Genomic DNA, 27,490 nt, shown 5'->3' with positions numbered 1-27,490 from the left:
ATGTGTTTCACAATACTCGAGAGGAGAGAACTACCATGGAAATGCATGGTCTTGAGTGGGCTATTACTGCACAACTAACAACAACTTGGAATGGAAGACTTACACATTTCCAAGGACAATTACATCATAAAGAGGTTGACTAGGAAAACGAGGGCAGGTGGTAAATGGTAAGCATTATGTATGCAAGTGGCCCTGCATGAATGATACGTGTATTCATGTATATCAAACGAGCTGTTGCCATAGGTAACGTGGAATTTTTGCGACTGAGGACCACCAATGAATATTAACTCGGCCTTCATGCTCATTTCAGCGGAGACATTTTATCATCGATGTTGGCTTTGGTACAAAATATATAAAGTACTCACATTCACAAGTTAATCAATTGGGAAAAGACATGGCAATATTGGCCCCATGCTGGCAGACAGATGCCAATGTTCAGGAAGGTGTCGAGTTCATCACGTGTCGCACAAGGACTGCTGCCACTCGGCATCTCCTCGGCTCGACTACAGCAGGGCATTAACGTGGTTAGGATGATATGTGATGTAATGCGGTTTTAGTTGTCGAGGATTTTAAGCACCCGAGAAACGCAAGCCCTGAGCATTTGGCTGATGTTGATCAACACAAAGTACTTGTTGATGCTGCGTTGGCAGTTGTGCACAAGAAAAACTCGCAATTAACCCTTAACTTTTTTTTAATGAAAGTTAATTGGCCGAAAAGTTTTCGCCTGTTATTTATTTGGCGACAATTTTATCGATGCATGTCTTTAGTTGTAATGTTAAGAAAGCCCTGCAGGTTGGTCTGATGCTGCGAGGAGGACGGGGCATTGACGTGGAAAGTGAGAATTTGGTTCATCCATTATGCACACGTGACTGCGACAATGTAAGCCGCTCGTCCTCGGCCAAAGGAACTGTGAGAGCCACTGCAGCCGAGCGCTGAGAGACGAGCCGCTTCAAGGGATCAACAGCTCCCGTTTCACTGGATCGGCAGCAAACGAAAACACCCAACCACACAATGACACACCCGACCACACATACATACATACAAACACACAATCGCACGAGATATGCGCCCACGTACCTCGTACACGCACAATGATGCATTGTGCAGGTACTGTATTCACTTGATGGTTATATGACATGACATTTCATATTATGTAGATGTATGATTATGTGATATCGCTGTTGTTTACAAATTCTTGAGTAGCCAGATTAAACTGAAACAATCCAAAGCCATTACAATTATTAAATTAAACACCAGTGCGACAGTGTGCATTGTGAACGTACTTTAATGTGTTTCTATACCATTGCGTAGATAATAACTGAACACAGTATTTAAATGGCTTTAATAGACCTCTAATTTTGGATGCTGGTGTGCTTATAAAAGCATACCCTATTCGGACCACGTAATAATCTCCCTCTTCACAATAAAACATGTCTTAGTGCTCTACAACTGTGCTTAAAATAGTGAAACTTTAAAAGAAAACACATCTTTGTGCATGCACGTGACGTCTAATCTTCATAACAATACAAAGACATCTCCTGCGTCGACTTATTTTCTTTCTATAGAAACAAACCCAACTAGTTTTCCTATGGTTTAAAGTTTAACACAACACACAAAACCAACCTTCAAACTGTCTAAAATATTAAGCGAGCCCCAAACCAAAACTCATGACGTGCGCACGATTTGACAACGTTTCAAAGATCTCAACACGAAAGTCCACACTTTGTTATTCTTACCAAAGCGCACGCGCACACACACGTGCCGACTTGGGTCAAAATATAAACCCTTTTTATGCTCTTAGGTTTTTCGGTAAAGTCACGTAAGTAAAAACAATATATAATTTAAATAATAATAGAAATAAAATAATAAATCACGACGTTTCGGAGGCAACACAAGTCTCCGTCATCAGGTGGGACCGTCAGCTAGATTTACGTGACTTTACCGAAAAACCTAAGAGTATGAATCCTTGCAGTCACGAAAACTTCAAATCTAGAATAAACCCTTTTACTGGCAGGAACCTCCTGGTTACACCAGCCCATTGTGTCCGTCCGTCCGTCGTGCAGGGAGGGGCTGGGTGGGGAGGGGAGGGGCTGGGTGGGGAGGGGAGGGTGGGGAGGGGCTGGGTGGGGAGGGGCTGGTCACCCCGTGGTGCCCTTATATAACTCAACGTTTAACCTACTCACGCCGGCTTGTGCCCACCCTCACAGTCGGCCATATTTGCGGAATACACCACGCCGCCGTTGACCCTGGCCATTGACCGGGCAACCCAACGTTCCTACCAGCTCCCTCCGCAGGAATGTGTTACCCATGCGAGTAAACTGGGAGCGTCTTCGGCTGCAGAACTGGTTGCGTGTGAGAGGCAAGCCGTGAACACGAACCGACAAGTCGTTGACGGACGCTCGTGTTGCGACAGAAACGTCGTGTTCTTTTGATTATTGTTTTTTTCTACCCACGTGACTTAACCGAAAAGAAGCAGAGAGTATGGATTGCTGCAGTCACGAAAGCTTCAAAATCAAGATCGACACCGGTAGGTGACACGCGTGGATGGGTCGGACACTGCCAACATGCGGAGGCCGCGCCTTGATGCGGTGCACGAGACGACCAGGTCACCGTGCCGCTGCTGTCAGCAAGCAATGACGCAACAGCGGAGCTGTGTCTAACACGCTACAAAGGGAACATTGCAGGAAGACCATCGCCTGACACGCCAGTTTACTGCTGCAGTACAGCCGCTTGCGGCTCTCCAAAGAGCCCCTCCGTGACGCTATTTAATCAGGAGCGCCGTCTCGCGCTCAGGTTCATTGCGGCTCGTAAAATATTGAGTCTTGGTTTACCGAATTCGAAACAAATGGCTCTTCTTGTTAATTTGGGCGCCCCTGTCCTCGGGCAATGATGAACTTTTAATTTTCTATTTTATTTACACATCGCACCAGGTACTCATTTGAGGCCGAGTCGACCTAGGGGAAGCCCAGGACCGGTTCAGATAATCGTCACCTGGTGTTGGTGGCCCCGAACAGGAATCGAACTCGGGTAATGCCGGGTTCGTAGCGCAGCACGCTAACCGCTACACTACAGCTCCCCACTTTATACATAAAAAATACACAAACACAATCCCCAACCCTCGCTACTGCTAATATGGTCTCAGTCTTTTAATGTATTTCTTTTCCCGTGGACTCCTATCCAAAGTAAATTACTGCGCGATTCCAACAAGCACCACCGTCTTTGACATTCCGTATCCGACTTTATTTATTTCGAGTCACATTTTGTACAATTTGCAAAAGCACTTTTTGTAAAAACAGCACAGCAGCATCTGCCTTCAACGTCCGCGGTGGGGCCGAGAAGGATTCTGTGCCACAAGTGGCGACAAAATGTGTGGCGATACCAATTTCCGTACAGGGCTCACAACAAAGATGATTATGTGATTACGTGCTTATTAAATAAGATTCACGCAATTCACTTTAGTGGCAATTTAAAGGTATCGGTACAACTCAAACTTTGCCATCTCAGGTGATACCACAATGTAAAACATTTCATCTGGGTCCATGGATCCAATATTTTGGACTGGAAAAAAATGTCTTTACAATTCAAACATAAAACGAGGCTTCAACCGGTGAAACGCAGTCCTCTTCAATGACAAAGCGCAATGCTTAGATTCGTACACCACTCGGAAATCACCGATGCATTGCTATACAGCGTGGTCCAGATGTCCTGTGACCCCCCCCCCCCCCCCCAAAATTAATTGGCCCCTAACTTTTTTTTCCCTTCACTCATTCATTTCTTTGTTTCCACACCCATTGGTCATACAGCAATGGCGCTTTAGAGAATGAAATAACAAGACACCTGGACCACCCTGTAGAGGAGTGGGGACATTTAAAGACTCCGTGGCATGGTTTCACAGGTGTAGGCTTTGCAGTGCCAGTGGCACGAGCTGATAAAAGCCCTGCACTGTGACCTTGTTTAGGGGGTGGGGGGCACAACACAGTCAATGCAAAACAAAAACGTCAACAAATGTTAAACGCTCAACCAAGATGAACAACATAGATTTGACTTGAATTTGTCTATCGTCTATTCTGCTTGAGTTCTTACCCTCAAAATGTATGTACTGTATTGTAACAACAGCCCCTCTCGCCACAGCGATATGGAGCTGACACATAACACCACATTTACAAACAGGCCACAGCTAAAAACCAGAAATGTGTCTTCATAAATGTGTACTCAGGCATGGTTAGGTTTTACCGACCGACCGAAATAGTTTGTCAGCCATCATTGCACACTTTAAAAGCAAAGTATGTTTGAGGAATTAAGGAAAAAGTGGAAAAAAACTCAAAAGATAAAATGTGGCATTTTTAACCTGATCGTCATCTTCATGGTGAGAGAGAACGCTTTTGTTGTATTCAATTGGTAAAAGAGGATAAAAAAAATGTGAACACATCTTGCCAATATTGGAACATTTTACAATCACTTTAAAATAGCATCAGATTTTGAAACGTTTGCTTTACATTTCTTAAATACATTTAAAAAACATATATACTTTATTGTTTTAAACACAGCTATCACTAAATATAAACCCCCACCACACACCTGAAACAAATTCTAACATGACCTTAAAACTGTTGCATCAACGCGAGACAACGCTCTGGGAGTTAAATTCTCTGGTGGTGTTTGCTTTGTGCTATCAACTGACATGAATAACAAAACACTTATTAAACTCGAGGATGGTTACCATAGACCAAGGGCGAGATGTGTAGGGCCTGCAGATAGAGTAGCAACCCCGGTTAGCATCGGGGATGCGTTCCTGAAAGGTGCGACGACGAATATCGAAACATCAATCAAAGAAGCGACTTACAGGGTAGTAGTGGGGTGGTGGAGACGATGGCTGGGAGGCGACGGGCAAGACACAGGACGGATGATTCTGTCAGCGACGTGATAGTGGGTTCAAATCAGGTAGAGACAACGTATTTGCGAAACGACATAAAAAGGTAAATCTGGGTATCACTGTAATATAAAGTCTGACATCGCATTTCATATGGCTATTGTCTAAATCAGGCGTACCACTGCAGAACTGCTAGCAAACACTTATCCATCCACTGCAACCGTCTTAGACACCACCCTAAATCGGGTATTAGAGAGAGGTGGTGGAGGGGGAGATTGAAATATCATTCGACCTGGCAATTTAAATTTGGTATGTTTACGTGCGCAGTCCCGTCTCTCGCTGCGAGGGCCTCTTGCAAGTGTCCGCCAGTGTGTTTGTCGTATTTGGCGAGCTCAGTTGAGGATAAGGGTTTTCCACCCTCGTCCTAAAAGCAGACCTCTCTATTTCACGTTCCAGTTACAAAGCGTTGCTTATTGGTGGTGGCAGTGATCTTTAACTTGCGATTATTGTAAATCGGGTTTTTTTTTGCAGACTGACAGAGGATTTGTCTTCACGAACGGAGGAAATCATCCAGGTTTGTTGTGAGGCTTGGGGAAAATTTCCCCTTTTACTGCCCAACCCACCACCTCGCCACCCCCCTGCCCCCCATTCTGAGAAACTGCCCCAGTTCACAAATGCTGCAGTACAGGTTCGGTGACGTTTCCAGTGATAAATGCATTCGGTATGCAGGTCTACAATGTGTGATACAAGTACAAAAAAACCCACGAGATAATTTCACACTGTGCTTTATAACCGACCCATGCAATACTCAAGGAATTCAGGAGTGCGGCTAAAACGATCATTGCTTTTTGTGCATTCAAACCAAGGGTGGCACAGTTAATTGTCTTTTATATTAAACCTGATCATCTGAGATTGGGAAAAATTCGGTTTAATTGGTTCTATAAAAAAAACGATGCCTGCCGCTGGAAAAATCGGGGTTTTTCCACCCATGATTCAAACGCACAGTACAGTATTCGAGTGAGAGAGTTGCATGGGAGACGGGCGACTCCATATCATGCCGACGTGTGCGGCAAGGGCATCCGGCATTCATGACGGAGAGACGATGCTCCAAGGGTGGGGGGGGGCCCATAACACTTGGGAACATTCACAGTGGTCGAGAGCCATTTGGAGTTACAGCTGGAGGCGTCACACGACGCATCGATTTACACCGATGCTTAAAACACGCACGTGTATGGAATCACTGTCGCGAGTAATCCGTGTTGTTCTAGCCCTCGAGATGCGTTTGGGAGCTTCTCTCAGCACGTGGGGCGAAACGTCGGAGGTTCGTGCTGAACAACGCGCGGTCGTACAACCGGCGAATGAATCGGAGTGCCGTACAGCAGGAGGGCGCAAAACCTAGGCGGCAGCACGAATCGTTTGGGGGGCGTCCATAAATGACGTCACGCGATTTTGGACAATTTTTGACCCCCCCCCCCCTCGTCACACGGCGTCACAAAAAGTCAGACCCCCCCCCCTCAAATATGACGTCACAAAGCTCTGCCCCCCCCCAAAAAGCATGCTTCAAATCGCTTTAAACTATTGTCATTGTAGTGCGTATTTAATGTGGCGCTGCACTCTGATGTTGTAGGAGAAAACATTTATTAAAACGTCTATTTAAGTAGAACGTGTCGTCTATATTTATGTAAAGTTGCGCATTTTGATGTGACGTCACATTTCTCAAACCCCCCCCCCCCGTCACACATCGTCACAAATGTCTGACCCCCCCCACCCCAGGTGCGTGACGTCATTTATGGACGGCCCCTTGGCTGTCGACGCGTATACGATCACGTCACGAGTTGACGCGGCTCCTGCAACCACGGACGGGCTGCGACATTCACCACGATGTTGAAAAATAGAGAGAATGGATTGCTGAAGCGATACCCCGAATCGTCAAATTCCCAGGACTGGAGTGGGTAAGTGAATCGTTACATTCCTAGTTCAAGTCGGCGTGCAATAGAATGCATGTCACATCCGTACAACAATTTTGGGAACGTTACATTGACAGCTATAATTAAGGAATTAATTGGTTGTCCTTTCCCCACACCTCCGATGAGCACGGTTGGCTACGTGCGGTGCGAAAGAAGTTCAAAATTCATACGTTGAATCACGATATACAGTAATTGTTTAAAAATCAATATCACACCCCAGTTTAAAATGTTTAATGTTTTTCAGTACAATTCACATGCTTCATCAGGTGACGGGAAGAACCTGCGATACCCTAAGAAATGCCGTGTATAACAAGGGTGGCACAGTCGGGTTTTTGACAATCGAGTTTAATTGTCTTTTATATTAAACCCGATCTGAGATTGGGAAAAATCCGGTTTAACTGGTTCTAAAAAAACCGATGCCTGCCGCTGGAAAAATAAAATCGGGTTTTTTCCACCCATGGTGTATAATGACTAATGAGTGAGTCAACATATTAAAAAAAACCCTCCTCTCTACTAACCTCATCCTGTCAAAACATACTTGATGTGCTTCCTCCTACAGGCACCACCTCCTTCTCCTAGGAGGTGGGTGACTGGCACACACACACTTAATGATCTATGCTTGATCCAGCAACCCCCCCAAGTCACTGGATCACAGGTGTATACTATCACCATGCAGTAAACAAGGTGTGAAAGGCGATCGAACCACGCTCGACTCATCAGACAACTCCCGAGCAGGGATGTCAACACTGTAAGGCGTCACGTTTAGATGTCAAATGGTTTTGATGTTAATACTGTCAGTTGATCAGTCTTTGATGACGAACCTTAAATGGTTTGCATAGGTGATATTTTCGTAAAGTATTTTGGTAAGAATCTGAAATAGAAGTTCGTTTTCCACACCACGTCTCTTGGAAATGTTGCATTCGAGCAGTACATGCACCCGAATGTGACACGTTTAAAAAAAACAATTCAAATAAGTATGTAAATTTATAATACAAATTGCTCATCTGTCCCCACACAACAAAGTCAAATGAATGCTAAACGTTGAATAATTAAATTGGCTAAACATCCTAAAGTAGGACCCAGCTGAAAAAGAGACTGAGCAAGGCTTTCCTCGTTCATTAAAGGGCATTCAAACCGTATCCTCTAGGTCAGGGGTGGGGAACGTCCGGCCCACGGGCCGTACGAGGCCCAAGAAATCATTTGGTCGGGCCCTGCCAAGGCAGCCGCAGGCGGGACTCGAAATTCAATAAATCTAGGAGCAAACCTGGAAAAGCAGTTGCGAGTAGCAACATCATCAATACCAGCTAACATCACACGCCTCACCAAAGAGACGCAGTTCCAGCCATTACATTAGGGGTGAATTAATTAAATATTTGACCAAATATAACAGGCTAAGTTGATAATTTTGTGTGATCCGCAAATGATGTTATAAATATCCAAATGGCCCTTGGCAGAAAAAAAGGTTCCCCACCCCTGCTCTAGATTATAAGATGCGTGCATTTCACCTGAATATTAAAAACAAGAGTTGGGTGTGCGTCTTACAATACGAAAAATACGACATTATTATTACTGGAGAAATGCTTTCACACTCGCTGGCAGGAGGAGTTGTAGATGATAATAGTTACCTACAATTTACCCCACAAAAAGTGGTATCGTTGCGTGCTTACGTCTACTGCTGGGTGGAAGGGGGCCTACGGTGGAACAATGAAATTGCCACCAACATTTGAAGTGCGCTCATTCTGAATTGAAGTCTGCCTTGTAAAAAAAAAAAAAGCCAACTTAATGCCCATCACGCTCCGATAACCCAACTTTAATTCGCTGCTCGGTCTCCACAACCCGCGGCCAGTCCAGAACGAACGACGTTCGTTCCGACACCCCCCCTTCAATTTCATTTACCACATCGTTCCGACTCTGGTGACACAGAGGGCTCACACAGCCCCAGGGCTTCATTTCAGCCGGGTCCGTCCAAGTCCATCGGTGACCTGGAAAATATTTCCGCGGCCGGCACGACAACATCCAGTAACACCTCTCGCCACGGCCGTGGCTACACTGCGTATAGCCATGCGCCGCCTGCTCGACAACAAGAGTGGGAAGAAATGAAGCCCTTTGCCGGGACGCAAAGCCCCGCCCGGCGGGCCCTCTGCTGCCTTAGTCCGCCTTCTTGCACTGCGACGAGGAGGAGGAGGTGGCGGCGGACCCACAGACCCCGTTGGCCGGGACTCCGTTGGTGTAGGCGACGCCGTTGGTGTGACGCGCCCCGTTGGCCGCGCTTTGTCCAGGCACCGCGTGCGACCGCTGTGCCCGCTGCCGCCGCCGCCGCCGGCAAACGGAGAGGGCCCACGAGCCGAGGCGGTAGCAGGCGTAGAGGGCGACGGCGAACAGCAGCACGACGTCCAGCAGCCAGTAGGTGGGTGTCGAGAACGCGTAGAGGCGCGCGCGCAGGTGCGGGGCCCCGCCGTGCCGGATCACGTACTCCACCCAGTAGACTGTGCGGTTCACCGGGTGCTCCGGGTAGTCGCGGTGGATGTGGGAGAGCACCTGTGCACGCTCACGGTAACTGCGGCGGTGCGGGAGAGAGAGAGAGAGAGATGTAAGCTACATCATCATCGCTGCTTAATGTTGATACCGCACTAGCCATGTTAGTGTATTTCGTGGCGTTCTGCAGCGGGGGAACTCCCCCCCTCCCCCCCTAGTGACAGCTGTTCTGGTGACACTCAAGGCAAATTCAGCACCGGCCTGTGAGTGGGCATCGCTCTGCCAGAAGAAGGCGACGTTGTACTCTTAGGTTTTTTCGGTAAAGTCATGTAGGTAAAAAAATAAAATTTAAATTAATAACTTCTTCTTCTTGGTTCTTTCGGTAAAGTCACGAAAGAACCAAGAAGATGAATCCCTGCAGTCACGAAAGCTTTAAATCGAAATTTAATAACTTCTTGTCTCGTCTGTTAAAAACTGTAACAGATATTAGAGTTTTTAACAAACAACGAGACAAGAAGTTTTTAATTTTATTTTTTACCTACGTGACTTTAACGAATAAACCTAAGAGTATGAATCCTTGCAGTCACGAAAGCTTCAAATCTAGAATTAATGCGACGTTGCTCTTTGGCTTCACGGTTAAGTAATTAGCCAAATTTGGACCGCGACACGGCAGACATGGCTTACACATCTTCGAACAATAGAACACGATTTTAACGTCCCTACTCTGAAGCAGACAGCACCCATTGTAAGGTTAATACACCAGCAATCAGGGCAGCTGCCGTGCTCAAACTGTGTTACGATGATGTCCATATGTCCGTTATCGAGCCGTGTTTTTGTTTGAATGAGCAAATCACTCGGAATTCAAAACGCAAAGCCGAAACAAATTGCAGCCATTCTCAAAATGCACCGATTAAAACCTCCTGGCCAAACTGGTGGTTCTCAAGATCTTTGGTGCAGGGAGCCACGAATAGAGACACCGTCCCATTCTAAGACAACTGCAAGTTGCAGGGTGGGTGTCCCATTCATCGCCAAATTTCGGAACACGCAAATCGGTTCAGCGTTAATTTTATTTAGAGAGGCGTAGTAGCACCGTTGTTTTAAAAGGCAATGTACTTACCGCAGAGAACTATAGCCACATGGCTGTACGCTGATAGCTGGCGCCATGCTGTGCCACACGCCTCAGTACCGATACAACAACTTTTAAATTTTAGTTTTTCTTCCGGCACGGTATCAAAGCCACAGCTTGCACCCCCCCTGAAAAGGCAACCCATGGGTTGGCTACAGTTGAGCTAACTTGCCCCAGTCGTCAACCTCTCTCCTGTCCCTCCTTCCCCACCCCTCACCTGGGCACCGAGGTGACGTCAACGATGGCGTTGTAGAGGTCGTCCTGCGTCATGCGGTCCCAGTGCATCTTGAGTCCCATTCCCTTGGCGTGCACACGTGTCATGGTGTCGTAGTGGTCGCCGAACAGCGGCATGCCGACGACGGGCACGCCGTGGTACACCGCCTCGTACACGCCGTTCAGGCCGCCATGGGTCACGAAGGCTCGCACGCCCGCGTGGCCTGGAAGCGAGAGCGAGTGAGCAAGCGAGCGGGGAACAGCGACGAGACGCTAGTCACAGTCAGACGGCGCAAGCAAAGATGCCGTGCGAGTGCTTGCAGGGTTTCGTGATGACGTTCGGGCCCACGAGAACTTCTTTCGCACCATACATAGTCAACCATTCATAATAAACGTGTTTGGGTTAGATCGCGTTATTTATTAATGTGTCGTAACCCTCCACCACCCGACACGGCCAATCAGCAAAAAAGTGTCACGTTGACAAAAGACAAATAGTTCACTGCTTTAGCCCACCGGTGTGTTGAAGAGTGAATCCACAACATTTACAATTTTTGAGTACGACGTTTCGCTGGTAATTACATCCAGCATCATCGGGCAATTTGCTAAAGTAGTGAACTATTTGTCTTTTGTCAACGTGACACTTTTTTGCTGATTGGCCGTGTCGGGTGGTGGAGGTTTACGACACATTCATAAATAAAGCGATCTAACCCAAAAACTTTATTATGAATAATATTGGTCGCGAAAGTCTTACGTGTTAAATAGTCAACCATGCTTACGAGAGGTGCGTGCGAAGGACAAACTAAACACAATAAAAAAAAATTACGCGCAATCCTCTTTCCCCCCCCCTCCCCAAAATCGCATGTTTATTTTAAGAAAAGAATGGCCAACCCAGAAAAATCCCAACAATAGACTTGTTAAATAAGGACGTGCATGACCTGGAACGCCGGACCGCATGCTTATTGTCGGAATTTTTAACGTACGTTGTAAATGCGAGTGAAGAAAATGTTTGAAAAATTATATCCCTTGCAGTAATGGTCAACAAGTGGTGATGCATGGTTTACTAGGTGACATAACTGCCAGCTTTTGTGCTGCCTATTTGTGCAGCGTTGTTGCACAAGGGCACGCACAAACATGGCTGTGTGGTGAGCGTGTGGAGTTTAATCCGGACAAACAAAACGCAAGCCCGTAAACACCCGTTTGTCACAGTGCTGCTCGGTTGCAACACTCATGCGTTTACTGCATTATGCCTAAAAACAACCTGGGTACACACACACACACGTACTGCACACGAGAGCTGTACACTCACACACGGATGTGCACACATGCCACACCACACTCTGCTGAGATACAATGGGAAAGGCAGCAGCTAATGCCATCTTACTCCTAAAACATAAATGTTGGCTGTGGTGTTTGTTCATAGGAATGCAGCGCCAGGGTAACAGATGGCAGATTACATGGAATGACTTTAGCAGGGTTACCCAAACTCCAGTCCTAGCGACCTACCATGCTATGCACTTTTAAATCTAGATTGAAAACTTGTTTATTTAGAACTGCTCGTTGTGTTTAGTTCATGGTCCTACGTACAGTGGCCATCAAAGTTTTTAGAACCCTCGCTCAATGCAAGACACCTATCAACTACTATTATTACTTCTTCAAATACAGTAGTGCTGTTTGGTGTTGGCCGATTGGCATTCTGGGCCTCTGGGTCTGGGCTTGGCAACTCTGATATAAAAAAAGAAAAAACAGGAATCTAGCATTCAAAACGTCCAACCAGTTTTCGGACGGCCACAAGATGTATGGTGTTGTGTGCCGAATGCAGATTCAAACACATTGTAATGCCACAAAGAGTTATGTTTGTAAAAAATACATCTACATCTTAAACACGTGTATAGACCATCTTCCTGTAATGAGATGTGTAAATGTTTGCATCAGATTAAAGATGGCAATGCCACTTCACCGTCACCGACCGTAACAGCATCCGGGGTTAACTGAAGACCGCTGGTAAACTCTACCATAGAGTTCTGCCAAGGCTCCTAGTCAAAGCCTCATTGAGGGCCCCACCACCACTGTTCCACATGGCTCTGTTCTACCAAGAAAACTGAACAAATTGTTTTTCTTTTACCAGGTAAAGCCCACTAAACTATATAGCTCTTTTGCAGAAACGACCTGACCACAAATGATAGCTTAGTGAAGTGGCTTATCAGGTGGACATTTATATATCAGCCAAATACTCTAAACGCTTGTTTCTAAATGGAGGGGAAAACCGGAAGAGCCAGTGGAAAAATCCACGCGACCACAGAGAGAACATGCCATCTCCAAATATACCGGATAGAACCCATGACATTCTGTATACCAGGCGATGCAGTTAACACATCTCGCCACTGTGGCGGCTCCTCCATTGACCGCTCGCTATAGGGTGCGCAGCTCTTCCACATGTGGGTCGTGAGAGATGGGAGACCCCCAGAGCAGCGACTGCGGCCACCCGAACTACGCGATGGGCCACATCGTTCTACTCGGCCTGCCCAAAGCCATCGTCGCATGGCTCACAAAATTAAACCTGGACGTAAAATCACACGTAGCTGCCACACGCCAGAGCAGGGGTTGGCAAGCTGCGGCTTTGGAGTCGCGCGCAGTGCCCACTTTGGCTGCCCTCTTGCGGGCAGCCGGTTCTTTAAAAAATAAACCTCAAATCTTAAACATTATTTTAAACGCAAAGATAATTAGCACTTTATTAAATATGGCAGGGAATGGGTTACTATAGCATGCCTTGGTGATGACAAAATATACAACAGTCAAACAGCATTGTTGAAGAATAACTAAGGGTGACAAAAACGAAAAAACGCAGTTTATTCCATTAACTATTTTGTTCATCTATGTCAGAATTTGTCATCTGTTGTATACCTGCTGTGACTGTACTAGTAACCGTGCATGTGATGTGGGTCTCGAACTATTTTGGTCAAAGACAAACAAAAAAATGCCTCTTCTTCGAAAGGTTGCCGACCCCTTGCGCTTGAAGGATAAGAAGAAGCGTACGGAGCAACGTAAAACACGTTGGGTTTTTAAATCCGAACCGTCTCCAGCCAGTCCACAAACACAGCCTCGACACGCGACTCACCGAGTAAGTCGTTCTGCGGCAGCCACTCCACAAGGCGCGTGTTGTTGCCCAGGTTGTGCGGCTTCTCCCCAAAATATCTGCACGAACATTCACACATGCGCCCACCGCGTTGACACATTGCATCCTTTAAAACACAATAAAACTGCATCGGTTTCGAATTCGCAACATTTATTCGAACGGTGTTTGGCCACGCAGTCCATTTAACGGCTCTTCATCAACACCAGCAGCCATGGTCAAGCCACTGCTGGATAAATGCTTATCAAGGCTGATGCCACCTCTCACGATCCTGTGATGTAATAATCCACCAAGCACCTGCACACGCGAGCCAATTCCATTGCGCCATTTCCTCGGTCGACATCCTCCCTAACGCATTCCATTCCTCGGCTTCCACTTGGTAATTATTCCCGACTCGATTATTACTGCGGGAGTAATAACCATCATAATGCCGCAACACAGTCTGCTTCAGTGGCCATTAAAGATCTCCGGATGTCTTTGGCAAGAGTGGGGAATTTTGCGTGCTGGCGTCAGAGGCCAATTTGAACAAATACGATAATTACAGTAACATCGCAAATTACTCCATTGGGATTATACACGTAGCAACATCGACTCCGACTAACCGACAAATGAAAGTTACTCTCCTGGTCTCTTAAGTCCTCACCCGGTTCAACTAAATCAACTTGACCACTTGTCATCGTTCCTTCTAAGGATGTGTACTGCCAAGTACACTTTTACTTCTCTTAACGGTTTGAATCAAATTTCGATTTAAAGCTTTCGTGACTGCAGGGATTCATCTTCTTGGTTCTTTCGGTAAAGTCACGTAGAATGGAAATAATAAAATAATAAAAATAAAACATCATAAAATAATCCTCACGACGTTTCGGCCACAACGCAAGCAGCCGTCCTCAGGTGGAGAGCAGGTCTGTCGAGAAGACAGAGTCTGAATGACACACTCCAGGCTTGGAGCGACTATTTAAGCTGCGATGGAGGGGGGAAGGGCGCCTTTTATTATTTCCATTCTACGTGATTTTACCGAAAGAACCAAGAAGGTTTGAATCAAGTCTTCCCGTCTCTCAAATGCAAGGCCGAGCATGCAATTCGCCATTCTCCATTGATCACTTTTCAATGTTGTTGTCAATTACCGGGTTTTCTGATCCCTGTCATGGCAGGGAGTACACATTGATAATCAAATTTGGCTTTAGGCACATTGACAAGTTGCTCTTCAATATTAAATTCATATTTCCAAAAACACTCCAACCTACTTTCGTCCGCATCTTTATCTTACGATTTTTATTCTGGTCGACCTTCAGTCGCTTCGCTTAGACACACACACACACACACAGTTGGGTCCAGTATATGCAATAAAATATTATTCTACGAATGCATGAATAATTAACTAAGCCACGTATTCATGTAGCACACAGCAGTACATATTCATAAAACAAATACAGCGATGTTAGTGTTGGTAGTTGCGCTGGTTGTGGTGGTGGTGGCAGTATTAGTGACACTGGTAGAGACAAAAGTAGCATCGATGGTGATACTGGTGGTGGTGATGATGATAGCAGTAAAAATTATGGTAGTGTCAGTCGTGATACTGGAGGTAGTGACGGTGATAGCGGTAGAGATGTTGGGAGTGGTCTCGGTGGGGGAGGGGATGGAATTTACCTCCAGAGCACCTTGTGGGGCAGGCGAGCGAAGGCTCCGGCCAGCTTGAGCGAGAGCTCCTCCGACAGGTACTTGACTCCCGCTCCGAACGAGACGATCACGAATCCCACGTCACCTGCGGCGTCTGCCCAGCTCGCCAGGTCCTGAATGCGCACACACACACACACAGATATAAGCACATGTTTGCACACAGACACGTGCACATAGGCACATGTGTGCACACACGTGTCCACATGTGTGTGCACACATGCACAAAGACATATCAAATATCCCCTCCCTGTAGTCTTAACAGACTGTTGGGGCAAGTGCTATTAGCGAGCACCTATGAAGGCTGGCATGGTATATGAGGGGGTGGGTGGCCAGCAACCACGCCATGTCACCTTTGTCTACCGAGTGGTGATGTCTACACACCATACCAGGTACGCATTTGAGGCCGAGTCAACTTAGGGGAGGCCCAGGACCGGTTCAGATGATCGTCACCGTTGTTGGCCATGACAGGGAAACAACCACAGGTCACAGGGTTCGTAGCGGAGCGTGCTATCCGCTGCACCACCGCTCCCCAAAACACAATAACACGCAGACATGCGTGCGACGACTCTCAAACCTCACCGATCAGCTTCCTCCCCTTGCACACAAAAAAGCGACAACGCCTCTCAAAATCGCCAGTCACCCAGAAAGTCAAACCGAGGGCTCACCGTGGGCAGCGGCGCCGCAGGTTTCGTGAGCACTCCCCCGACATAGGCCACGTGCGGGAGCGTGGGCCTCGGGAACTCCAGCGCCGCGTCCGTGCAAAGCATCCAGAAGTCCGTCCCGGCGATAATCTGCGCCATCGGCATCGGCGCCACCGCCGCCGCCGCCGTCTCCCCCTTCTCCGTCCTCCGCTCACCGCCGCTTTGCCAGTGCTTGCGGATGACGGCGTCGAAGCGCGGCAGGATGAGCCAGTGCGTGCCCAGGCGGCTCATGGCGTAGACGACGGCGTTGCGAGCGCGCTCCAGCGTGCCCATGTCGTCGGTGAGCTCCGAGTTGAACTCGGGGACGTACGCGAGCGGGGCAGGCGCGCCGATCTCGGCCGGGAACCAGAGTCCCGTGGAGAGGACGGCGTAGCGCACGCCCAGCAGGTGGGCCCACACAAAGCCGCACATCTCGTTGGGGTCAATGAGCAGCAGGTCGAAGCGCTCGGCCTCGAGACGTCGCCGCAGGTCACGGTCGCCCACCATGACGTCGCAGTTGCGCTCGTACTGCTCCAGGATGGAGAGCAGCTGCAGCGACGTCAGCCGGCCGGAGAAGATGTTCTGCACCTGCGCAGCAAACCGGGCCGGTCGGCGTCATCGTTTTTTGTTTGTTTCCCCTGTTGTGTCGGTTGTACGCACGCATGTATGTATGCATGTACGTAGAATTTATTTCGCATAGTTCGTTGCTGACCGTGCTAAAACTAAACAAAAAAAGTGGTTCTCAAGAAATTAGTTTTCAATCTAGATTTACAAGTTGCACAGCTCCAGTGGCTTCATAATGTCGGAAGGAAGAGCGTTCCAGACGGCAACAAAAGTGCATCTTTGTTCGATGGTTAGCTTAGCCAAAAACTGCTACTGCAAGGATGGCCGGAGTTCGCATAGTGATGGTTTACGCTCTTTGACGAGATCAGCAAGGTATTGTGGTTAATTTGCGGCGAGCGCTTTGTGTGTGTAAGGAATGTGACCGGTTCTCGTTTGACTTGCCGATTTGCATTGCACCGGACTGGAGAAAAATACGAGTGGGACAGATTATGGTCCACGTTACGGTCGATTAACAATGTAAACAATGTAAACGATGGGTAAATTAAACAATGCCCTCGTCACAACACCATCACCGCCGATCCAGGTCAGATCTCAGAAACTCGGCAGGCTTGGAGCATGGATGGTGACTTGATAGGTGACCACCATGAATACAGGAAGTGCAGAAAGCAATCGTACAATACTCTGCACGCTCGCACGTTTAAGCTCCCCATCATCGCTAACCCGGACTAAGCAGCAAGGTGAAGTATGGTCAAATAACCGTACTCAGCCCATGCGGTGTGGGCAGGCCCTCATCCAGCAGCGGATTGTACGTGTACAGTACATTACTCAGGAATTAATGTATTGTACAGAGTGCCTGGAGAAAACCATGGGGAGTGTAAATCCCAAAAGCGTCATGCAGATAGATTCAAGAATCCATCACAGTACTGGCATCTCACAGCCCAAGTCGACAACATCGAGTGCTCCACAGTCTTATCGCCCCTAGGACATAAAATGTGGAATTACCAGCAGTGGCTCATGGCTGTAAAAGACAAGGCAAGGCACTGCCCCGTGACCCAGTGGGAAACTATTCTGGCTTTAAAATGATCATTGTAGTGGCAATATTATTACAACATACCACCGGTGATACTGAGAATTGACACGGTTGTATTTCGAAACGGCCTCATTAAAATAACCAGCTCATCGCAGCGGAATGAGAGGGGCCACCCACGCCTCGTAACCGTGGATTTCTTCAGCCGCGGGCAACACACCGACCCTCCCAACATCTGCACTTGGCAGTTTCACGTCCATCACCTGGTGACTTCAGGCCCTCCCCCCTTGGTGGCTGACCTCTGGATCCCCACCCGTTATGGCCCTTTGCAATTACTGGCGCGAGGGTTCATCGTCAAGTGTGTGGGTGGGGGTGGCGACACCAGCGGTTTACACCTCTGAATAGCACGCTTGGCTATGTACGGAGCGAAAAGAAGTCCAACGTACAAACGTGCGTACACTACGGGCCAGGTGTTTTGACTAATCACAGATTGTATTAGATACTCCATTGTTCTTAATGATTCAAGATAAACAAATAAACAAAAAAGTATGCTTGCACACACCCCCAAGTGAGCTTTTACGCATACACGAACACATCCTCTTGAGTATCTGAGATTCCATCTCTGAAGATATGGAGTCCCAGTTCTAGGTTATAAACAATAGCCGTGGGGGTGCAATGTTTAGCGATGTATTCAAGCAGCCAGTGACTGGCTTGCTTAGGAATGCAGGTAAATACTTTGTCAATAGCTACATTTGAATGCCTTGGCGGTACACCGGTTCTCAAACGGAAACTGAGTCCGTGCAGTTGCCGTTGATCGAACTGCCGACTCTCCTGCTGACGATGAAGTCCTAACAGACGCTGTAGCCATCGCTGACGCTCCACCAGAAGAAAATGCCTGAGCCATCGCTGTTGCCGCCGACTGAAGCGCTGCTGCTGTAGACCCACCAGGTAAAGATGAGACCCGAACTGACAATGTCGCTGTTGCCCTCGAGCGAGCTGCAGACTCTCCATCGCAAGTTGCCTTAGATTCAAACATGCGGCGCGAGTCATAATCTTTTGATGCCACTGTCCGCCAAGAAAAAAAACTGTACGTATCTGACCGGAAATTAAGCGAGGAACCGTCCAACCAAGTCTAGGGAACAAGGAGTCAAATCCGTCTTTGGAACACGGAGCAGCCGATCGTCATCGGGCTGGGTGCTGCTATACGGCAACAGACTGTGAAGCTTCTTCTTATTCAGCCGCTCGTAACGTTCGTCTTCCGACTGCTTCGACATCACGAGAACCGATTTTGACGCACCCCACAATATTTTCTGACATGGGGTTGCGAATCGTGGGGAAATAAATTATTGTGAAAAATGTGCTTTTTTTTTATACCGCGCACCGCCGGTGTACCACCGATACGTTAATTTGTTATTGACAGCCCCTGTGGAAATAACCCAGTTATCAACCAAAATACCTCCACAATGTCACAGTTGAGAGGCATTGATAACACTGGTCAACAAACATTTTTTTTTTTCTGGCCTGGACTTTTGCAGCTGTTCTAGACTAATTTCAGGGTGCTGATTCCAAATCTGGTCTCAGATTTGCTCTATCACATCTCATTTTTATGCTATCGGCATACCCCATTTTCATTGATTTTACCCGAAATTAACTCTGTCACTTATGATTGCAAGTCAGTGACTAATTTAGTGTTAAAATATGGTGCTGTATTTTTAGGATAGTGTTTATAATACTATTTTATGTAGATATCCACATTTATTTAATATTTTTCTTCTGCAGTTTTTATTGAAAATGCAATATTTGATATATCAAAAACCTGATGTGATAGACAAAAACTAATGCCAGATTTGGAATCAGCACCCCAAAATTACCTTAAAACCGTTGGAATACCTTGTGCCAGAAAAAGTGTGTTGACCAGTGTAATATCTCTAGCCTTGGCACTGCATCATTCCATTCAAAGTCCTCACTTTCCCTCGCCCAACAAAGCTATTCTGTTGGACAAAGGCAAGACCGCACGCCGCATCTTAACGCTGCTGCTCGGCTCGAGTTAAGGGATCGTACTGCCAACACTAATGACCACCTCAGGCTCGATTCAAACCCACAAAAGACTGTGATCCCCAGTTGGTATTTTGTGACACATTTACTTAGAGAAATATCTCTATAAAAAATTGATATGAACATCTTGGCCAATGGTTGCCCTGTTTTATTGTAGCAATGCCTGGGAACAGTGGTTCATGAAGAACCACGACGCATTTAGAGGTGCCACGGTGGCAAGATGTTAACTATCTCGCCTGATATGCAGGGGGTTGTAAGTTTGATCCCAAGCCTGATGCCTTTATATTTGGAGTTTGCGTCTCTCTCTCCCCATAGTCGTGTGGATTTTTCACCGGGTCCTGCAGTTTTCCCCTCTACATTTTAAAAACATGTGTTTAGGGTATTTGTCTGCTATACATTTCCACGTGATAGGCTACTTCGTTGAGCAATCATTCGTGGCCACGTCTCATCTGAAAAAGAGCTACATAGCTCAGTGGTCCGACCTTAGCTGGTAAAATAAAAAAAATAGTTTAGTTTATCAGCGATAGACTTCATCAAACCACTCCTTAATGAAGGCCTCCCAAAACCGTCACCATCTCTCGTGGCCTTGCGATGTCACAATCCACAGGAGCAGATTTCATTGCTCGGTCTTCAAGGGCGTGTTCCCTCCTTTGCCTGCCATTCCGCTATGTGTCTCAACCACGAGCCATGATCAGCCCTGGTTGAAAAATTCGTGGTGGAGAGTTACAAATAGATTTCAACTCAAACCTAAAAAGGTCTCCAGTGTTAACTGGATGTACGTACGCATGTTGGGCTTCTCTGTACATAGCGAACCATGTTCGTCGGAGGTGTGGGGGAAGGACAAACTAAACACAAAAAGCAGTTCCGAAGAAATGTGTTTTCAATCTATGATTTAAAAGTACATAGCTCCCGTGGCTTCCTAATATCGGAAGGAAGAGCATTCCAGACAGCTGCCAAAAGCCACTGCAATTGATTCTCCCAGCATGACAGTGAAAAGAATGAACAACTGCCTTGATTCCTCCACCTCTGTTCACCTAGCAGCATAAAATTGATCGATCTGTCCGATATGACGGGATAAAGTGTGGGCACTCCAATCTCTTACAAGGCGTCCAGCCAGCGTGGAAGAGTAGACCAAAGTACCATCTGGGGAGGAGCTCTCTAGAACTTCCTCCACCAGCTGCTGCCTGCAATTACAAGGTAGCCCCTGAACGTTTTACCTTGAACTTAAAAATCGTTTTGCCTCTCTGATGTCTCATGTTCAGGTGACCCAGTGGAAGAGCGAGCGGCTCACAATGGCAAGGTTACGAGAGTTCAAATCCTGGTTGGGGGAGGGGGTTCGACTAAGCCAATCATCCCCCCCCCCCCCCCATGGGTCGATATAATCAGGACCACTTTAACAGCGGCTATCCTATGACCGTAAGCAAGCGGAACATGGCACCACTTGAAAACCCATAGCCGTGATGTCCCGACGCTCCAAGAAACCCACGTCTTGGATGCCCTACATGCCAGTCGCTACCACATCCATGGGTAGAACCGCACGGACGAGCCGTCACCACCCGAATTATGGCTTGGCCATATACGCGCGACTCGGCAACACTGGCTCAGGGCTGTGAAACGGAGATGAGCAAATGCCTCGATGCACATTTGAGAAGCAGGAAATTACTTTGAAAGACGTTAACACGTGAGGGAGGTGGGAGGAAGAGGGGGGGGGGGGGCGAGGGTGGCCAGGGGTTATTGCTAGGGGGGAGCAGAGGGCAGAGAGGGCAGAAGCCGACCTTCTCCTGGAGGAATTCGTCGGCTTGGCGCGACGAGAAGAGGCCCCGGTAGCGGTGGAGCCGCACGTGCGGGGAGGGTGGCAGCTCGCGGCCCTCCGAGACCACAAAGACGACGTCGTGGCCGCGCGCGTGCAGCTCGCCTGCCAGCCGCTGGAAGATGTACAGGTGGCTCTCGAACATGATGGGCGGGATGACGGCAACCTTCGCCGCCGTCGCGACGCCCCCCCGTCCCGGTGACAGCGGCAGCAGCAGCAGCAGCAGCGCGGGCAGCAGGAGGGACAGCGGAGGAAAGCGGACGGCTCCCTCGGCGTGCTTCGCCATCGTCGTCATCGTCGCTGTCGTTCCTGCGCGGGTTGGGAAGGGCAGCAGAGCGGACGACGGAGATGGTTAGTGCTCAGATCAAGAAGACCTGGATTTATGAGACAAATGTATACAGGCCTCCGTGGCTTGACGGGAGTTCATCTTATGCGATTTCGCAATGTATACGCGGCTAAACGATTTCTACCCAAAATTCGCTCTACGAGGTGGTTTAAATTCAGTCTACATGCGGCTATGCGGTCGGACGTGGGACAACGTTGTGTGTGTACCGTGTATGTGCGAGCTACTTGGCAGGTAGCCGTCTCCTCATGCGGTTTTGCTTTGTGTGCTCCTTATGTAAGAATGCATCTACTATTATTATCGCATTAAGCAAGGGAAATCTACACAGTAAATACAATGTGCAGAGATGCATTGCATGTAGAACTTCTTGTGCACTCTACGTATCTGACCATGCTCATCAGGTGTGGAGGAAGGACAAACTAAACACAAAAAGCAGTTCTAAAGAAATTAGTTTTTAAATCGAGATTTGAAAGTGTATAGCTCCAGCGGCTTCCTAATATTGAAAGGAAGAGCGTTCCAGTCGGCCACAGGAGCGCAGCTGAAAGTGCACGATGCTTCTTTGTGCGATGGTTAGCCAAATGCTGCAATGATGACCAGAGTTTAAATAAGGTATCCACTAATTATCGGTTCATGTTCAGATTCTGATATACTGTACATTGCAAACCAATCGTTATGGAAGGCAATTAATCCGTCTCATCTCCATCTTGTCTACGGCCCTCATGCCTCATTGTCTCCCTTTATCCATCCATAACTACTAAACTTAACTATTTTTTTTCATTTCACCAAGTAAGGCCCACTGAGCTATACATCTCTTTTTCAGAAGCGACCTGGTCACAAGCGATAGCCCAACGAAGTGGCTTATAAACGTGGAAATTTATGGCAGCCAAATATTCTAAGCGCTTGTTTTTCAATGTGGAGTGATAAACCGGAGGGTCCGGATAAAAATCCACACGACCGCAGGGAGAGAGAGAGAGAGAGACGTGCAAATTCCAAATATACAGTCGTCACGGTCGGAATCAAACCCACGACCTCCTGCATGCCAGGCGAGGGAGTTAACATCTCGCCAGTGTTGTCCGTCGTTTCGCGATGAGTTCATATACCACAAGTGGGTGGGGCATTAGCTTCAGCGTTCATGTCACGCCCCCCCCCCCCCGTCGTCAATGCCCCCCACCTCCCACCACGAGCCAATGGTCCAAATTTGGCGACTGAATGAACTATAACTCAAATCCCAGTCTCAAATGAATACACCATATACCACTGATGGTAGTTGTTACGGTTTCGTGTGTCATTTCGTACATTTGTTTCGCGTCTAATCCTTGTATATATGATATATGTTTTGGGGGTTTTTTTTCTCCAATGAAATATGTCTGTATGGTATATCCTTTAAATTGCGCTCCAAGTTTCTCTGAGAAACAGAGACCTTGACTGCAGTGAACGCTCACCTTGTTATAATGCTCACGGTGTGTAAATATGTACTACACGTACGTCTCTTATGTGCACATGTTCTGGGTGTACTAATAGGGGTTTTTCCCCTTTTTTCTGGCAACAAAACTGTCACCTTTTGCAAGGAATCATGTTAACATTAACCACAAAACTTGCAGTCAAATGCAAACAAAAAACAATACTCTGATAATGTATGCATTGTCCTTGAAACTGATTGGTTCACACCAGAGACAGCTTTTCTTAGAGCCTAGTCTCATATGGTGTTCGACTAGGCTCTAAAAAAAAGCTGTCTTTGGTGCGGACCAATCAGTTTCAAGGACAATGCATAAATTATCAGAGTATTGTTTTTTGTTTGCATTTGACTGCAAGTATTGTGGATAATGTAAGCATCATTCCTTGCAAAAGGTGTCAGTTTTGTTGCCAGAAAAAAGGGGAAAACCCCTATTAGTATATTTTGGAACTGGCAAAGGAGGCCTCATGATGATATGTTCTGGATGTATTTACTGTACAGGTTTCCCCTCTACAACTTGCATCATCAGGCGGACAGCCCAATCTAATTACTGGCGAAACGTCGAACTCAGATTGCAAATGTTGTGGATTTGCTCTCCAACACACTGGTGTGCTGTACGCGTAACGAATTGGCCACGTTCTCTTTACGTGACAAACCTTAACTCATTGTCTGTGTCGGATGGTGGCGGGTCTAACGACACTTTTATATCTGGATGTGAAGCTTTCAATGACTGCGGGGAATCCATACATACTCTTTGGTTCTTTCGGTAAAGTCACGTGGGTAAAAATTTTTTTATATCTATTATTATTTTGTCTACCTACGTGACTTTACCGAAAGAACCAAAGAGTATGGACACTTTTATATTTACGCGATCTAACAACAACAAAAAACCCCTGTATTATGGACGGTTTAGAATCGTCACCGTGCCAAGACAAGATCCACTGGCGAGATGGAGCCACGGCATCGGCTCTACACTACACTATACACTACTATACACTACGATACACTACACTATACACTACATTACGATACACTACACTACACTACGATACACTACACTACTATACATTACATTACTATACACTACTATACACTACACTATACACTACTAAGGGGTGGATCGCCGTAATGCAAGATCGTGGGGGGGGGGGGGGATGGCGACAGATTGGGGAGGCCTTCATCCAGCGGTGGATTGACCATGGCTGATGATGAGAACGTTTTGAGGGTGACTCGTTATGAAAAGCACTGCTCTTTCACTGTCAATTATCCAAGGCAATGGAGGGGTGGCCCGCATAAAACACGACTGAGGGTACCGTCACGCAAAACATAGAAACTAGGCGATAAGCATCTATTTGTTGTTTACCTACATAGAATGGGGGTGCAGACGTTGAATGCATGGACTTTTAGCAAGCACCGTGGCACCCAATCACACCTCGCATCGGGTATTTGATTAGGGGCCGTCCATAAATGACGTCACGCGATTTTGGACGATTTATGACCCCCCCTCACTCGTCACACGGCGTCACAAAAAGTCAGACCCCCCCCCCTCAAATATGACGTCACAAAGCTCTGCCCCCCCCCCCCCCAAAACCATATTTCCATTTTGAAAATTAAAAAATTCTTCAAATCGATTTGAACTATTGTCATTGTAGTGCGTATTTAATGTGGCGCTGCATTTTGATGTTGTAGGAGGAAACATTTATTAAAATTAAGTAGAACGTGTTGTCTATATTTATTTAAAGTTGCGCATTTTGATGTGACCTTTCTCAAACCCCCCGTCACAAATGTCAGACCCCCCCCCCCCCAGGTGCGTGACGTCATTTATGGACGGCCCCTTAGTGCCGTATAAATCTCGCGATGGCCCAGGATCGGTTCTCCATATCGCTCGCCACTGATGTTACAGCCGTGGCCGGAAATCGAGTTCGAGTTTCCAGGCTTGGCAGTGCGTGCGGAGCTGCAATGACGGTGCCAACCACAATATATTTCACACACACACAAACACACAGGTAGACAGACGGATGAACATACACGTGCTTCGTCAAATAGACTTACAGTATTTAAATCTTGTTCAAACATGCTGTTCTCTCGTAATCTTCGTAGGCAAACTAGGAGCGTGTATATGCACGCCTTCAACGGATAAATGGAAACGAGACAAAAGTGATTTCACCACGGACATCTCGTGATATTGTGGTTTACACTGTAGGCAATTAATGAGGGTGGGTGAAAGGTCCGCGGCTGCCCACAAAAGATGTTGTCCGTCACTGCTAACCATCGTAGCTGCACTAATCATGTACTAGAGAGGGGGGGGGGGGGTATTTTAACCTGGGAATAATGCGGTGTTTGATGTTAGCACGCCAATTCTCAAACTACTTAATTACAATTATTTTTTATTTTAAACAGGAAAGCTCAACAAAGTGGCTTATCGTGTGCACATGAATCGCGGCCAAATACAGTACTCGAAAACGCATGTTTCTAAATATAGAGGGAAAATTCGGAGGACATACAGAACAATCTACACGACCATGGGCGGAGAGACGAAAACTCCAAATGTACAGACATCAGGGTCGGGATTGAACCCATGGCCTCCTGTATACCAGACAAGGTATTTAACATCTCACCACCAAGGCGCCCAAGTCACTGCTGTCACTGCATGGGCCCCTCTATACTTTGGTCGACACGTAAAGTATGTTTTAGCCTGATAGTTGGGTAACGCCAAGGCGTGTTAACGTGTGGCTCACCACCAAAAGGTATTTTTCAAATTCGCTACAGACACCGGCTGAGTTCAATAACCGTGTACTGCGTGTGCCTATTCTGGCCAGACATCTTCTCATTCACTCCACGCTTCTCTTGCCCTGCAACTCTTTCCTCGCTCCCAAAAAACCCCCCACAAATCCAATTCCTTCTTTCTCCCGCAGCACAAGACGTCGTGCTCTGCACCTTCTACGTACGGGGGTGGTAGGCGCGGTACGAGTTGAACAAAAATATCCCAAACGCCCAAATTGCCCTCGCCCGCCAGCAAAGCTGCATTTCAAGAAAGGGAGCGAGCAAAACAAATATGTGCCGTGATAGCCAGAGGCGCTCCGCGTGTCGCGATCTCTAGAATGTTTTGCTCAGTGAGGAACGCGCGGTGGTGAGATGGGGTTAAACACAAGGTCGCGAGAGCCCAGTGCTTCTCTCTGCAGGTGGCCATTGCTAGTGCCTCCGTTGTGGAGACTCCTCTTGGGCCTGGCCATGGCACGAACTTTAAAAAATTAACCGGTAAAAACAAAGTTTTTCACTATAAATCCTTTATATGCGTGGCGGCTAGAGTCCTCTCGTCCTCTGGCTTGAGATGGCTGCCACCTATGGGTCAGATGATTGCCTGCCACCATTAAGCAATTGGTAATTAAATATTTAAAAAAAATTCCTAAAATGTTGAAAATTTTGGAAATGTTTTTTTCACGAAAATAAATTGTCACGCACAACGAGTCTGTGTGCAAAATGTCAGCTCGATTGGATCACGGGAAGTGGGTTAAAAAACGACCGAAATATTTGCACGGTCGTAAGCGCGCAAGCAAGCGAACTTAATATAAAGGATTTAAAAAGACAAACAAAATGAATAGCGATGCTAATAAGGGAGGCAGTTAAAGCCCTTTGTTAGGCCACCAATCTTGTAAAGGTTGTTTGACCAAACGTCTCTCCGCTGGCCCAGTGTGGGCTGGTGAAGGAGAGAGTGGGGGGGGGGAGTTTAAAGTGTTACGTTGATTTTGTTTAAAACGTAAATATTTTTATTTCACCACGTAAGGCCCACCGAGCTTAATAGCTCATTTTCAGAATTGACCTGGCCACCGATGATAGCTCATCGAAGTGGCTTATCGTCATGATGTGGAAATGTATAGCAGCCAAATACTCTAAACGCATGTTTCTAAATGTGGGGGGGCTGGAGGACCTGAAGAAAAATCCACGCGACCACGGGGAGAGAGAGACACGCAGACTCCAAATATACAGCAGCAGGCGTCAGGGTCGGGATCTAACTCACAACCTCCTGTATACCAGGCGAGGGAGTTAACATCTTGTCACCGTGGCACCCTCTCAATACTCCAAAAAAAAGTCTCATTTGC

The 27,490-nt window shown here is 47.1% G+C and overlaps 1 protein-coding gene across 1 annotated transcript in view; it reads right to left on the bottom strand.

Annotated features, from left to right (window-relative positions):
* Window positions 1–3,218: 3,218 nt before the first annotated feature.
* Window positions 3,219–27,490, bottom strand: part of UGT8 (UDP glycosyltransferase 8) — a 54,635-nt gene continuing 30,363 nt past the window's right edge. The window contains exons 2-7 of the mRNA XM_078613417.1: window positions 21,560–21,903; window positions 16,124–16,726; window positions 15,429–15,571; window positions 13,767–13,843; window positions 10,656–10,875; window positions 3,219–9,394 (exon numbers count right to left, since the gene is read on the bottom strand). Coding sequence (XP_078469543.1) covers window positions 8,986–9,394; window positions 10,656–10,875; window positions 13,767–13,843; window positions 15,429–15,571; window positions 16,124–16,726; window positions 21,560–21,889 — 1,782 coding nt within the window. The 5' untranslated portion in view covers window positions 21,890–21,903 and the 3' untranslated portion in view covers window positions 3,219–8,985. The remainder of the gene's footprint in view (window positions 9,395–10,655; window positions 10,876–13,766; window positions 13,844–15,428; window positions 15,572–16,123; window positions 16,727–21,559; window positions 21,904–27,490) is intronic.

The sequence above is a fragment of the Lampetra planeri genome, chromosome 41 (genome assembly GCF_965212315.1).
Source record: "Lampetra planeri chromosome 41, kcLamPlan1.2.h2, whole genome shotgun sequence".
Classification (NCBI taxonomy): Eukaryota; Metazoa; Chordata; class Hyperoartia; order Petromyzontiformes; family Petromyzontidae; genus Lampetra; species Lampetra planeri.
This window is presented reverse-complemented; position numbering and strand designations above follow the sequence as displayed.